The sequence below is a fragment of the Notamacropus eugenii genome, chromosome 4, assembly GCF_028372415.1.
Source record: "Notamacropus eugenii isolate mMacEug1 chromosome 4, mMacEug1.pri_v2, whole genome shotgun sequence".
Taxonomy (NCBI): domain Eukaryota; kingdom Metazoa; phylum Chordata; class Mammalia; order Diprotodontia; family Macropodidae; genus Notamacropus; species Notamacropus eugenii.
The window spans coordinates 33,009,172-33,023,026 of record NC_092875.1 but is presented as its reverse complement, the minus strand read 5'-3'; the positions used below and the strand labels follow the sequence as shown (position 1 = coordinate 33,023,026).

The 13,855-nt window shown below is 50.8% G+C and overlaps 2 protein-coding genes across 9 annotated transcripts in view; one reads left to right on the top strand and one right to left on the bottom strand.

Annotated features, from left to right (window-relative positions):
* The first annotated feature begins 461 nt into the window (after window positions 1-461).
* CFAP73 (cilia and flagella associated protein 73) lies at window positions 462-10,544 on the top strand. 4 transcript variants are annotated; one of them, XM_072600384.1, is made up of 8 exons: window positions 462-717; window positions 2,225-2,330; window positions 3,030-3,134; window positions 3,497-3,697; window positions 7,035-7,256; window positions 8,845-9,003; window positions 9,423-9,536; window positions 10,267-10,544. In XM_072600384.1, the coding sequence occupies exons 1-7, from the start codon at window positions 659-661 to the stop codon at window positions 9,504-9,506; spliced, it is 936 nt and encodes a 311-aa protein (XP_072456485.1). In that variant the 5' UTR covers window positions 462-658; the 3' UTR covers window positions 9,507-9,536; window positions 10,267-10,544. The 4 variants fall into 4 exon arrangements, with proteins under 4 accessions (XP_072456485.1, XP_072456486.1, XP_072456488.1 ...); XM_072600385.1 differs by having other exon boundaries at window positions 466-717; window positions 3,030-3,110; XM_072600386.1 differs by having other exon boundaries at window positions 468-751.
* Window positions 9,794-13,855, bottom strand: part of DDX54 (DEAD-box helicase 54) — a 22,274-nt gene continuing 18,212 nt past the window's right edge. For all 5 annotated transcript variants that reach the window (XM_072600369.1, XM_072600365.1, XM_072600366.1 and 2 more), the window contains 4 exons: window positions 13,674-13,787; window positions 13,468-13,572; window positions 13,038-13,159; window positions 9,794-10,458 (listed from right to left, as the gene is read on the bottom strand). In XM_072600369.1, the coding sequence (XP_072456470.1) occupies window positions 10,226-10,458; window positions 13,038-13,159; window positions 13,468-13,572; window positions 13,674-13,787 (574 nt within the window). In that variant the 3' untranslated portion in view covers window positions 9,794-10,225. The remainder of the gene's footprint in view (window positions 10,459-13,037; window positions 13,160-13,467; window positions 13,573-13,673; window positions 13,788-13,855) is intronic.

Below are 13,855 nucleotides of genomic sequence, written 5' to 3'. Positions count from 1 at the left end.
CCCCTGTCAATGCCTCGGCCTCTCACATCTACTTCAGTACAACATATAGTTGTGTACTTGTCGTCTCCCCTGTTAGAACGCATGCCCCTTGAGGGCAGGGCCTCTTTCTGGCTTTCTTTTCATCCCCAGGGCTTGGCACAGCACCTGGGACACAGAAAGCACTCAATAAATGATTGTTGACTGACTGACTGAGAGAGACTCTGGAAGCTCTGTATGTCTCCTGACCTCTTCCCTTGTAACAGCAAGCCAGGAAGGGGCAGGTACTGTCCCCTGCCTTATTGTCCATCGCCATCCCTCCAGCCCCACCCCTAAGAAACATTATCGGGCCCTCTGCCTTTGCTGGCAGCGTGCTAACCAGGCCCGGAGTAAAGAGCTAGGGAATGCCAGAGCCGTGTACCAAGCAACGGAACGTTGTGCTGGCTGTTGCCTTAGCAACCGCGTGGGGGCTGAGCTCCTGTTCCCATATCCGGAGCATGTCTTGAGTAGCTGAGCAGGTCCTAATCCTTAGTCCTCCAGGGTGCCTGGTGTGTGTGTGTGTGTGTGTGTGTGTGTGTGTGTGTGTGTGTGTGTGTGTGTGTGTGTGTGTGTGTGTGTGCGCACGCTCATACTCGCAAAACTCCAGGCTTTACAGAGTCCTCGGGGCAGCCAAGCAGGAAACATGTCTGTGCCTTGGGAAGAATATTTCCAGATGGTCTTGGAAGAAAAACTACTGGCTGAGTGAGTGGGAACCGGACAGGTCTGGGATAGTCAGGTGGGACTCCACCCCCTACACAGCCCCTCCATAGGATGTAGTGGTCACTGGCTGAACTGAAGAGTCATTCCCAAGGGCTTTCTCCTAGCTTCAGTCAATGGGGGTTCAGGGGGTAGGGAGGGGGAGAAGGATGCACAGAGAAAACAAACCTGTCCAGCAGTAGGGTGGGGCTGTGCAGTTTTGCAAATCTACAGGGTGACTAGGTCCCACCTGAGTCCTCTGACCCCAGATCTGTACCCCAGCTGTTCCCTACCCCATCTTATTCAACAGTTTTCCATACCTGGCACCCTATGGTCCCTCTCCTCCCCCTTCCTCTAATCTCTACCCACCTTTCCAAGGAGGCTTCACAGATTAGGATGAAATGGCTGTGATAGCCAGGAAGGATCCCCTTGGGAAAAAACAGAAATATGGAATGTAAGAGCTGGGAGTGGGGGATGGCTCTTAGAACACAGAATATCAGAGCTAGGAGGGCCCTGAGAACACAGAATTCTGAACTGAACTGGGAGGGGCCAGAGAACAGGAAATGTCAGGTCTATCAAGGGCCTTAGAACAAGGAATGTCAGAACTGGGAGGGACCTTGGAACCATGAAGTCCAACTCTCTCATTTTACAGATGAGGAAAGTGAGGCACAAAGAGATTAAGTGGTTTCCCCAAGGTCACACAACTAGTATGCATTTGAGGCAGGATCTGAATTCAGGTGTTGCCCTCTCCAAGTCTAGTGCTCATCCGCAAACCTTGGCTAGCTGTCTCATTTATCTGTGCACATGTCATTTTTTCCAGGAGACCGTAAATTCCTTGAAGCCAGAGACTCCCCCTTATTCCTTTGCAGCTCCATGTTCTAGCATAGTGCTTGGCACACAGCAACCATTTGAGAGAAGCTTGTTGAATTAAATTGGATTGATCTGAGAGGAGCCTTAGGACACAGGATATCAGAGCAGCAGCTGTACCTTCCCCACACACACACCTGACCTTGTATCTATGTTGGATGAATTTTACTTTACGCCCTCTGTGCCTCTCCTTGGGTACAGGAACTGTGGCTGTAGTGTTAGTACCCAGCACAGAGGGAGGACAAAACACATACTTGATTGATTTACCTTAGAACACAAAACATCAGGGGATCCCACAAGTCTAGGACCAGAAGAGATCATCTGGTCCAACTTTCTCATTTTATAGAAAGAAACTGAGTCTCGTTCAAGGTCCCATAGCTAGGTAGTGGTGCCTGGGAACTGGATGATGTGTCAGGTACCGTTGGGGAGATATTGAGGAGAGGGGACCTTCCAATTCCTTATATCAGACTAAGTAGGTGCCCACCCACTGTGTCTATGGACAAGACTGGTCCTTGCCCATCCACGTGTCTTCTCTTGCCCCTTCTCAGTGGACCTGAACTTTGTTTCTGTCTCCACCTGTCTCCACCTGGCAGGACTGCCAGGAAGGTACCCCAAAGTACAGCTCCTCACTTTCTTCTTTCCTCAGGAAGCCCCAGGTGCATGAGGATAACTATATCAACCATGCTACCCAACTGCTGGAGAAGAAGCGGGAGACGGTAGAGGTGGAGGAGGCCCTGCAGGCCAAGAAGAAGGTGACCTTGCTTATCCTCAGTACAAAGGGGAGAAAAGGGAGCAGGCAGGAAGAAGGAGATGTGGCTGCCAACCTGGTGTCTCTCCCTGGCTTCCAGGGATGTGGGCCAGCCTGTAGATACTGCGGTGGTGTGGGGTGTTCAAGCAGTTCCATTCTGTGTCCCTGCCAGTACCTGAGCTCAGGGTCTTCCTGGGGGAATTGTACAAATGAGTGTCAGGGTCTTGGTGAGTAGGGGGAGATTTTGTAACTGAAGGAGCCTGGATTGTGATTCAGAGACCTGAGTTCTGGTTCTGAATTAGCCAATAAATCCATGTGCTGGATGAACTTGGCCAAATTACTTTCCCTTGGCTTGAGTTTCTTATCTGTAAAAACAGGGAGTTGAATGAGATATTCTCTAAGGCCCCTCCCAGCCCTGACATTCCCTGTCCTAAGATTTGGCCTAGACCCTATATTTTATGTTCTACAGCTCCTTTGAGCTCTGACATTCTAGAATTTTTCCAGCTCTTGGCTGACTTTCTCTCTTCTCATAGCCCAGTAAACACTCAATGACCTGTAGGAATGTGTGTGTGTGTGTATATGTGTGTGTGTGTGTGTGTGTGTGTGTGTGTGTGTGTGTGTGTGTGTGTGTGTGTGTGTATGGGTGTGGTGGAGCCCCGCTCCAGGTTCCAGCTGAATCCTCTTCTCCCTTCTCAATCCTCAGGAATTTCAGGTAAAGATGTCAGCTCTGAAGCAGAGAAGGGAGGCCCTGGAACAGAAGGAGGCTGCACTGAAGGAGTCCATGGTCCGCTTTGACAAGTTCTTGAAGGTGGGAGGCTCTTGGGACATATGAGCTCTGTGCCTCCCAGGTAGTTGTCTGGGCCTTTGCAGACCTTTTATTTCCCTGAGGCACCACAGGGGAAGCCCTGGAGGTGGGGGGAGGGGTCGCCAGCTTAGAATCCCCTGTTAGACTTCTACCCAGGCCAGACCTGGTGGGTGCCTCCATCCAGAGCTGAAGATTCCTCCCCCTCCTGCCCAGCTCTGTCCCCTGGCATTGTCCCATACCCCCTATCTCCAGAGACGCATAGCTATCTCAAACCCAATATGTAAGAGGGTAGGCCAGGCAAAGTCAAACCTGGGAGGTCAAGGGGAGGTGTCCAGCCTGGAAAGATGGCTCCTTCTCTGGGCCAGGACACAGAGGCTAAGCAGAGTCGGTCCCTGCGCCGTGCAGAAGAAGGACGGCAGACTGCTGCCCAGAAGGAGGCTGAGGCCATGGCACTGAAGGCAGAATTGACTAGGCTCATTCAGAGAAAGGAGCAGTTGGAGCACAGACTGAACAAATACAGACCATTCGCCCAGTACCTGGAGCAGGTGGTGGCCCAGTCTGAGGAGGTGAGCACTTGTGTCCAGCTGCAGCCAAGGCAGCCCCAGAGATATCCTCCTTCCTAGGGAGCTGCCTGCCAGGAGCTTTAGATAGAAAGAAAGAGAGAAAGAAAGAAACAAAGAAGGATGGAAGGAAGGAAAGAAGGAAGGAAGGAAGGAAGGAAGGAAGGAAGGAAGGAAGGAAGGAAGGAAGGAAGGAAGGAAGGAAGGAAGGAGGAAAGGAAGGAAAGAAAGGAAGTAAGAAAAAGAAAGAGAGAGAGAAAGAGAGAGAGAAAGGGAGGGAGGGAGGAAGAAAGTGAGACAGAAGGAAAAGAAGGAAAGAAGGAAGGAAGAAAGAAAAAGGGAAGGAAGAAAGGAAGGAAGGAAAAAGAAGGGAAGAGAAAAAAAGGCATTCCTGGCAATGAGCCCTCTTTTTTTAATGTTTATTGATATTTGTTTTTACATCACCTACTTTCCCAATATATCCCTCCCCCAAGTCATTCTTTTTTTAAAGGAGAAAATTTTAAATTTAAGATTTAAAAAATTAAATAATTTTAAAAGAGAAAAAAATTCAGAAAAATTAACCAGCAAATCATCCACATCTAGCAGTCTATGCAGCTTTCTATACCCATGGGCCCCTACCTCTGCAAAGAAGGGAGGGGGACAAAATCCCATATTCCTCTTTCTCCCTCTTCTTCTTTACTTCCTGACTTCTTCCCTGGCTTTCTTCAAATCGCAGCTAAAATCCCACTTTCTACAAGCAGTCTTTTCCAGTCCATCTTAATTACAGTGCCTTCCCTCTGTTGATTATCTCCTATTTATCTGTCTGTAGCTTGTTTGTGAATGGTTGATCTCCCTCTCTAAACAGTGAGTTCACTCCCAGCCACCAGGGCAGGGCCTGTCTTTTACTTTGGTTCTGGATAGTGGACAAAGCTCTCATGCCTTCCTAGTCACCAAAGGAGTGAAACAGGGCTGTGTGCTTGCTCCCATGCTTTTTAGCATGATGTTTTGAGCCATGTTGCCAATGAGGATGAACATGGCATCAAGGTCAGCTACCATACTGATGGTAAATTCTTCAATTTGAAAAGACTACAAGCCAAGACCAAAGTGGAGGGAGTGTTGGTGCCTGATTTTCTGTTTGCAGATGATTGTGCACTCACTCAGTGCAGCTTCTGAAGCTGAGATGTAACAAAGTATGGATCAGTTCTCTGCTGCCTGTGATAATTTTGGCCTAATAATTAACACCAAGAAAACACAGGTGCTCCACAAGCCACCACCACACCATCCATATGTGGAACCATCAATTACAACAAATGGAGAAGTTTGAATGCTGTGGATAAGTTCACTTACCTTGGTAGTGTACTTTCCAGGGATGTACCCATTGACAATGAGGTTGACGCACACACTGCCAGAGCCATCTCATTGTTTAGGAGGCTCTGAAGAAAAGTTTGGGAAGAGAAGAGGTATTAGACTGACTAGCAAACTGAAGGTCTACAGAGCCATTGTGCTGACCTCGTTGTATGCCTGTGAAACATGGACAGTCTACCAGAGCCATGACAGGAAACTGAATCGCTTCCATTTGAACTGTCTTAGGAAGATTCTGAAGATCACCTGGCAGGATAAGGTACCAGACACTGAGGTTCTTGCTCAAGCTGCCAAGCATTCAAACTATGCTTCAAAGAGTGCAACTCTGATGGGCTGGCCACATTGTTTAAATGCAAAATGTATGCTTGCCAAAGACTACTTTATGGAGAGCTCCCATGGGGCAGGCGATTACAAGGTGGTCAGAAGAAGTGATACAAGAACACTCTCAAGGTTTCTCTCAGGAACTTTGGATTGGATTGTGCAACATGGGAGACACTGGCACAGGCCTGCTCAGCATGGTGTGCCCACATCAGAAAAGGTGCTGTGCTCTATGAGCAAAGCAGAATTGAGACAGCACAAAGGAAACATAGGATGCACAAATTTGGCGCATCCACCCCAAATGTTCACACAGACTATCTGTGCCCAACCTGTGGCAGAGCATTCTGAGCTCATTTTGGTCTGATCAGCCACAGTCGGACACACTGAAATTTCACTTTATCATGGTGATGCCATTTTGGTCCTCTGAGAACAAAGGACAACCAACCAAGCAACCAACCCCTACTGATCATGTGGCAGGCACTTGAAAAATGATTACTGACAGACTGAGTGTGGTCAATCTTGGTCCTTTTAACCTCAACAGAAGTCATTTTTGATTGTTGTAATGGTTCTAAAGGTGTGTGTGTGTGTGTGTGTGTGTGTGTGTGTGTGTGTGTGTGTGACCATTCTGGAAGTCTAGGGAAGCAGGAATGATGGGGGTGGGTGCGTCTGTTTTTGTCTTGGTTTTCTGTTTCTCTTGAGAATGGATCTCCCTTTCTCTCAAGGCTAGAAGTACATTGGCCATTCACTGACCTAAACCCACTGCTGGCCAACATGATAGTAGTACTTACTTCGCCAAATGCTCTGTCAAAGCTGAGGTAAATATTCTATTTAAAATTTAAGTAATTTTGAGTAATTACTAATTAAATAATCCTATCAGAAAAAGGAAAGTTAGACTGGCATGAGATGTTAATTTTTGTGCTCTTTAAACTAAGTTTTCCTACCATGCCCAGGCAGCTAGGTGGCACAGTGGAGAGCGCTGGGCCTGGAGTCAGGGAGACCTGAGTTCAAATCCAGCCTCAGACACTTACTAGCTGTGTGACCCTGGACAAGTCACTTCACCCTGTTTGTCTCAGTTTCCTTAGCTGTAAAGTGAGCTGGAGACGGAAATGGAAAACCACGCCAGTATCTTTGCCAAGAAAACCCCAAATGGGGTCATGGAGAGTCTGACATGACTGAACAACCAAATCAGTATCTTGCCCAGCTGGAAATGGAGCATCCCTCATGGGCTCATCTTCTGGGAAACTTTGGCCTGCTCTGTTCTGAGCCTGGGCCTGGTCTTCCCTCCTTGGGCAGTCTGCTGGTCACCCATCCAGGGGAGTTCACTCTATTGGTGACACCCAGTGGTCTGGCCAGAATTCCTGAGCTCAGATGATCATCAGTCTCAGCCTCCCCAGTTAGCAGAGATTATACCATGAGCCACCAAACCCAGAAGGAGAATGTTTTTAGATGCATAAAATATAATACACAGGATTACAAAAGAAGCCAATTACGCTGAAATGTAGTGATAAAAATACTTTTAAAATACAAGTTATAGACCACACCCCACCCAGGTTAAAAACTCATCATTAAAAACTCTCTGAGTCTAATCTGTAAAATGGGGATAATGATATTACTTCATAGGCTTGTTGGGGGAAAGGAAAGTCATGGGTATAGCGGGTGCCTTCTCCCTTGCTTTCTTTTCCAGTTCCAGGAGATACCCGAGCTGATGACTCGCTTCAATGGGCTGTCTGAAACTCAGGTCATACTGTCTGAGCGTGAGCAGACTTTGCACAAGGCTGTGGAGGATGCTAGGGCCGAGTTGTTCAAACTGGTGGAAGAAAAGAACGATGAGATCCTGAAACAGAATAACCGGTTGGCTGACCTGCAGCTTCGGCTGGAGGAGGTCAGGACTCAGGCGCTGCAATGGGTAAGTGGGCTTGGGATCAGAGTGTGGCTCGGTCTCTAAAGCACCATTTCCCTTTCCTACTTCTGCTCTCCAATGGGGTGGAAAGTCATGGAAAACTAGCTCACCTTTCAGATTTGTGCAGTGCAACCCCAGGAGGAAAAGGGAGGCCAAACACGATCTCAGTTTTGCAGATGAAGAAACTGAGGACAGAGTGGTGAGTTTGGAGACAGTCACAGATATTAGGACTCAGTGCAGTCTCTCAAACCAGGACTCTTGATTATAAGTCCAGTACTCTTTTTACTACACTGTTCAATGACCTCCAAGGCTACCCTGAGATCAAATACAAGAGCTTCCGTTGAGCATTTAAAACACATCACGACCTGGCTCTAACCTGTTCTGCAGCCTTATGATCCTTCATGTACACTATGGTCAATTAATCAATCAGTAAGCAGTTATTAAGTACCTATATAAGGCACTGGGGATAGGAAGACAGAAAGGGAAAGGGTCTCTGCCCTCAAGGAGTTTATATTCTATCAGGTGAGGCAATAGCCAAGCTGTTTCCTACTGTTTGTATATCTCTCATCTCTGTGCCTTTGCATTGACTGTACCTCATGCCTGGAGTACACTACCTCCTCACCTCTGCTAGGAATTCCTGGCTTCCTTCAAGACCCAACTGAAGCACCACATTTTACATAAGGGACCTACCTCATCCCCTCAGCTGTGGATATCTCCCCTCAAAACCATTGTCTCATTTCTGTCTCTGTATCCTCAGTACCTAATACAGCACTTGGCACACAGCAGGCCATTAACACATGCTTGTTGATTGATATGCTACTAGGTCATCTTGGACTTGGAAACAATCTGAACAGTCACCTCATCCAACAAGGGGTGCGCTGGTGAACAACCAGCTCTCTGAGAAAACCATGGATGCTGAGCGCACTTAGAAGCGTCATGTGCAGCACTAACGTTCTCTACACCACTTTCTTAAGTCTAGACAATAAAACAATAGATTGAACCCTGATTGGTAACCTTTGCTGATTTCCAAGAAGCAAGCGCTCATGCTGAAGATTGAATAATTGGCTCTGCCTGTTGAAGCCAGCTCTGGTATACCTGAGTCCAGTCGATGCTAATGAGGCATCTCTCCTGTCATCCCATCTGAGTTAACATTTTTAACCACCACCCTGCAGGGGGAATTTCTCACCTATTAAGTCAATTTATCCCACTATTAAAATGTTCATCAGAAGCTACCTTCCCCTTCTCCCCACAGGTCTTAGTTTTGTCCTCTAGGACCCAGGGTCTGCTATTTCAACAATAACCATATTGTCCCCAAATCTTCCCTTTCAGCTAAATGGACTGATGAATATTTCTCTTCTCAGGCACTTTGTGGGGGGTGGGGGAGGGTACTTAGAGGTGACTCAAGGCTGATCAGTCTCCTGGATTTCCTCTTTCAACCTATAGTCCAAAAGTTGAAGGCAAAAGTATGAGGGTTCAGGAACCCTTGTGAGCTGGGGCTCAGGGCTGGGTAAATCGGGGACTAGGGGTGATAAAGATGGATAGGGAATTTGCCCACCATGGCCCTCTCTAGTTGAGCCCTGACTCCTGTTTCTAGGAGTCAAGATGGGTCCACATCCAAAATACGGCAGCCCAGAAGACTTTGCTACTTGGGCAGATCAAGATGGTGGCCCTCAACCTGTTCCAGATGGTTTGCAAGCAGAAAAAGGAGGTCCCTGCATTAGCTGTGGAGGACACAGAAGGGCAGCTGGAGCAGGTGAGGGGGGACAAAAGCCCCAGATGCACCCAGAGCTGTACTTTTCAAGCTCTGGGAAGCCCCAATACCCTGCTATCCCTCATTCCTTCTCTTTGCCTAGAACAGTAGATGGCCCGTTAGTAATGTGGGAGGAAGAAACAAAACCCATGGAGGGAAAAGCTCTGGCCATGAGGGGGGTCTGGACCTGGCTCTGTGTCTTAATCTTCATATTAGACGGCCCCTCCCCTCAAGGACACACAAGCTAACTGGATAAACAGAAAAAGGAAAAAATTTGGAGGGAAGGTACTAGCTAAGAGGGATGGGTTTTTAGCTCTGACACTGAGTCTGGCAGGGTGCTTAAGAGACCCTGGCACACCATGCTGTAATGCCCCCTGGGATTCAAGAAGGTAGTTGACTCCAGCTGTGTCTGGGGCTCCCAGGTACAGCAGTACTTTCAGGACCTTTCTGCCACGTTGGCCAAGCTCACCAGAGAGAACCTGGGCCCCGCTGCTGCTGACCACTAGGCCTTCCATGAGGGAAGCAGCTGACAGAAGGTAGGTGTGGACCCACGCATGTTCTCAAGCAGAGAGTGTGTGTGTGTGTGTGTGCACACGTGCGCAGTGTGTGTGTCTGTGTGCGCGTGGTGTGTGTGTGCACGCGGTGTGTGTGTGTGTGTGTGTGTGTGTGTGTGTGTGTGTGTGTGTGTGTGTGTGTGTGTGTGTGTGTGTGTGTGTGTGTCTCACAGGAGAGGAGCCCTGTGTCTCACAGACACATGCGGTTAACCCCTTCACAGTCAGGACAATTCCACAAACCTGATTCAAGATTTATTAGGCACCTGCTGTGTGTAAGGCCTAGTGGCAATGCCTCCCCAGCCCCCCTGGTCTTGTGCCCCATTGCCAGTCTCTGGGAGTTTGCTGTGGGGTGGTGTGGTGAGCTGATCAAGGCTGGCCCCAAGTGCATGGTGCCATCCTCCAGGATGGAGCCAGGGCCTGGAAGAACAGGTTTCTCCTCTTGGGGAGGGCGGAGGGGAAGCAGAGTGTGTTAACTCTTTCAGAGCTAGAGGGCAGTGCCCAAATTCAGTGCGGGACTTTAGAGGCCAGCCTGGCCCCCACTGTGGGGCTCAGGGAGGAGTGCTGAATGAATGAGAGGAGGCCAGGCCACACATAGCTCCAATCAAGGTGGATCTCAAAGCCCCCTGGTGAGAGGAGGCTCCTGTCCTTGTGGGTGGTGGGGGTGTGAGGCCTCACATTTTCTTTCTCATCTTGCCCTTTCGGTTGCCTCCAGGCCGCCGGCCAAAGGCGCTCTGCCGAAGCTCCTGGGCCCGCCGCCGGTTTCGGGCAGAGAGCTGCTTGAGGCCCCCACGCTGCAAGAAGCGTTGTTTCTCGGCACGGCGACGCTGCTTCAGAATCTGCTGCTTGTTCTTCAGTTCTGAGCGCACGCGCCTCTGGGCCCCCGACATTCCGCCTTCTGAGGTCCCTGTGGGGGACACAAGTGAGCAAGGGTCACCGGGGTGGCCTGAGAAATAAAGGAGCCTGCCCTGTCACTAGGGTGGGAAAAAACTAGGGCTCTCTCCAGTCTCAATCTGGCCCCTTCACCCCCTGTGGCACTGAGGCTGCAGGATGGGGCTGGGGCTGGATCTTCTGCTTTCCAGTCTTACTTCAGACACTGTGTAATCTTGGGCAAGTCACTTGTCCAGGCACTCTGTGCCTCAGTTTCCTCATCTGGAAAATGAGGGGGTTGCCCACTCCTGCTCTAAATCTGTGACCTTAGAATCCCTAGGAGCACCCAGGAAAGCACAGAATTGAGCACAGAATGGGCTGAACAGAAAGTCCTAGGAGTGGGAACCAGGGGTACTCCATGCCTTCCCTGGCCCTCTCTCTTCCCTTCTCCCAATGAGTCAGTCCACTGGCCCCAAAATGGACAATACGTCTCAAAAGGGAGATGAAGGAAGAGCTGATAGGGTGACCTAACTGGTAAATGAACCCAAGATAGCAGTAACAATAACAGGCTGACTTTCTAAACACTTGAGGAGGCAGCTGCTATTATCACCATTTCACAGATGAACAAAAGGACTCAGGGAAGGCAGACAAGCCTATTCGGTGTCTGACTTACAACACCAGGTCCTCTGAAACGTGGGGATGGCATTCTTCTAGATAAGAAGGCACAGCGAGGCAGGGCTCTCCAGGAGCCCAGGATCAGAACCCTGGCTCCCAGCTGGCCCCAGGCAATTCTGCATACAGGTCAGGCCCCCCAGATGGGCATCTGCCACTAACATCCCTGTCCAGTTCCCTTTCCAGGATCTCCCAGACCTTCCCTCTGCCTAACTCCTGTCATTCCCGGTGCCATTTTCAGTCCATCTCAATGGGAAGGCTTTTGCCAGTGGATGGAAAGGGTAGCTGGTCCCACCCCCCTCCCCCCCACGACGGGAGGCTGTTCCCTAGACATGCAGCTGGCAGCCTCTCTCGGTGGTTCCATCTCCAGGCTCACAAGCCTGACAGGTCACTGTCAGCTTAAAGATGAGGAGTGTACCAGGGGACAGCCAGAGCCACCCCCTGCCCCAGCACGGAAGAGGCTTCATGTCATGCCTCCTTCTCCCAGCCCAGCCCATCACAAGCCACTACTGGGAATTAAAAAAAAGACTTTGCCAGTGAGGCAGATGAAGAAACATGGGGAGATGGGGAGACACACAAGGGGACAGAGAAACATGGAAAAGGGGAGACAGGAACAAGGGCACACGTGTGAGGTCCAGCCAAGAGACACAGAGGGAGGAGGAGGTGAGGAGAGGAGCCTGGGAGCAAAGCCCAACACATACATGTAAGAGAAGGCCCAGACGGACAGAAAGAGCAGACATGCAGTGAGGAAGAGATGGATGGTGAGGAGGGAGGTGGACACCCAGCACACATGCGCATGTGCATGCACACATGCATGTGAGGCCCAGGGCCAGAGCTGGAAGAACCCCTCAGTGATGAGCACCAGCACCCAGGGGCACTTTAAGGTCTGCAAAGCTCTCCTCTCCTCACAATGACGTGGGGACAGGGGTTACCGTTTATCCCCACTCTACAGGCTGGGAAGTGAACGTGACTTGCCAGGGGTCCCAGAGCGAGTAGGAGGGTGCCTCCGGGCACTGTACTCTAAACACTGTGCCTGGCTGCCTCACTGTGCCCTAAGACCCTTGGCTTCCCTCTGCCAACATGACAGAAGACAGGAGGAGAGGGTACATGGCAGGGAGCCCTGGAGAGGAGCGAAGGCCACCATGCATCCCTGTGCACCCCAGCATTTCTGTTGGTAGACATGCTCTTAGGCGCATGGGCTGGCAGGCATGAACACTGCACAGAGGTGCCCCTTGTGCCAAAGGGCTGCTGCAAAGTCCCCAAATCATTAAGAAGTCCTAACAGCTGCAATAAGACTGTGTGCTCCCCAGCCCTGGATGGGTTCCAGCAGGGGTGGGAAGCCCTGTGGTGAGGGGGAGGCCTCTGGGGGCCCTGCCAACATGGGGCTCCTGGGTAAATGTCTATGTAAGTGGGTGGCATGTTCACGGCTGCCTGTCAGTCTGCTGGGCACCACTGCTGAGCCCCTCTGGACACTGATTCTGGGAGAGAGTAGGGGTTAAGAGGCCGGGACACCAGCAGCCAGAACTGACCACAAGGCACAAGAGGAGAGAGGACCAAGGCCAAAGGGCAACAGTCTGTTTTCAAAAGCAGAACAGTGGTTAGGCGAGAAAGTGCTAGGCTAGGGCTCCTAGTCTGATTCTGATTTTCTTACTGAGTGATGCTGGCAAGTCATTCCCTACTTTCCCTCAGTTTCCCCACCTGTAAGATGGAATAGGTAGATGTAATGGTCTCTAAGGTCACTGCCCTATCCTGCCTCGGTTTCCACCTGTAAGATGAGGGGTGGGTGGTCACAATAGTCACTAAGGTCACTGCCCTACCTTGCCTCAGTTTCCGCACCTGCAAGATGGGGTGGGTGGACGCAGTGGTCACTCAGGTCACTTCCAGGAGGTGCCATCTCTCCTCCTCCCGCCCCTCTCCCCAACCCCCGCATCAGTACCCTCTCACCTCTCCCCCTCCCTCGGCCTCGGCCTTGATTCCAGCCCCGCCTCTTGGCCTTTCCCTCTCCCTCCTCCTCCTCCTCTGAGTCAGGGTCGCCAATCTTGTGCTTCTGCTTCCACTTCTGATACCTGAGATAGGTGGTTAGGGAGGTCACAGAATGGAAAGAGGGTTGGAGCTGAGAGGGACCTTAGGTATCAGCTAGCCCAAGCCCTCAGATGAGGAAACTGAGGCCTAGTGAGGCAAGGCCACCAGTGAGGATGTTTCCTCTCTGCTGCAGAGAAGTCTCTGGGCAGCAATGCCTTGCCCCCAATACCTCAATAGGGGTCCCAGCCCAGAGGACGTGAAATAGGAGGCTGGAGGAGAGACCCCAGCCCAGGAGACAGGCAGGCAGCCCTTGAGAGCCCTTGGCCCCATGCCCTTCAGGAGGAAAGGATACAGATCTCTCTTGTAGGAGCCACTGATGTATCTGCCACTCTCCGTCTTTATCTTCTTCTTGTCCTCCTGGCCTGTGTTCCCCACAAACCGCTTCTTCTTACGGTCCCTGGGGGCGTGAAAGGGGGAGGGAAGGCAGAGCTGAGCAGGACCTCTGGGCACAAGTGGGGGTGGTGGCTGACACAGCCCCTGCCCCAGTCCCATCCTTACCACTTCAGCAGCTGCCGGCCCTTGGTCAGGTTGTGGGCCTCATCTCCCATGAGGTCAAGGACGGCGCTGGATGCCTGCTGCTCAAAGGCGCTACCCTCGCCACTGATGCTCAGGCTGGAAGAAGGGATGGTCAAGGTTTGACATGCCCCCCCACTGGCCCTGGTGCCATCCCACCCCTCCCC

Bases quoted from the DNA above. Each gene is read 5' to 3' on its own strand.
- CFAP73 (XM_072600384.1), top strand. From the start codon at position 659: ATGTCTGTGCCTTGGGAAGAATATTTCCAGATGGTCTTGGAAGAAAAA. The intron at 7,257-8,844 runs GTAAGTGGGCTT...TCCTGTTTCTAG, and splicing joins GGACTCAGGCGCTGCAATGG to GAGTCAAGATGGGTCCACAT. The intron at 9,004-9,422 runs GTGAGGGGGGAC...TGGGGCTCCCAG, and splicing joins CAGAAGGGCAGCTGGAGCAG to GTACAGCAGTACTTTCAGGA.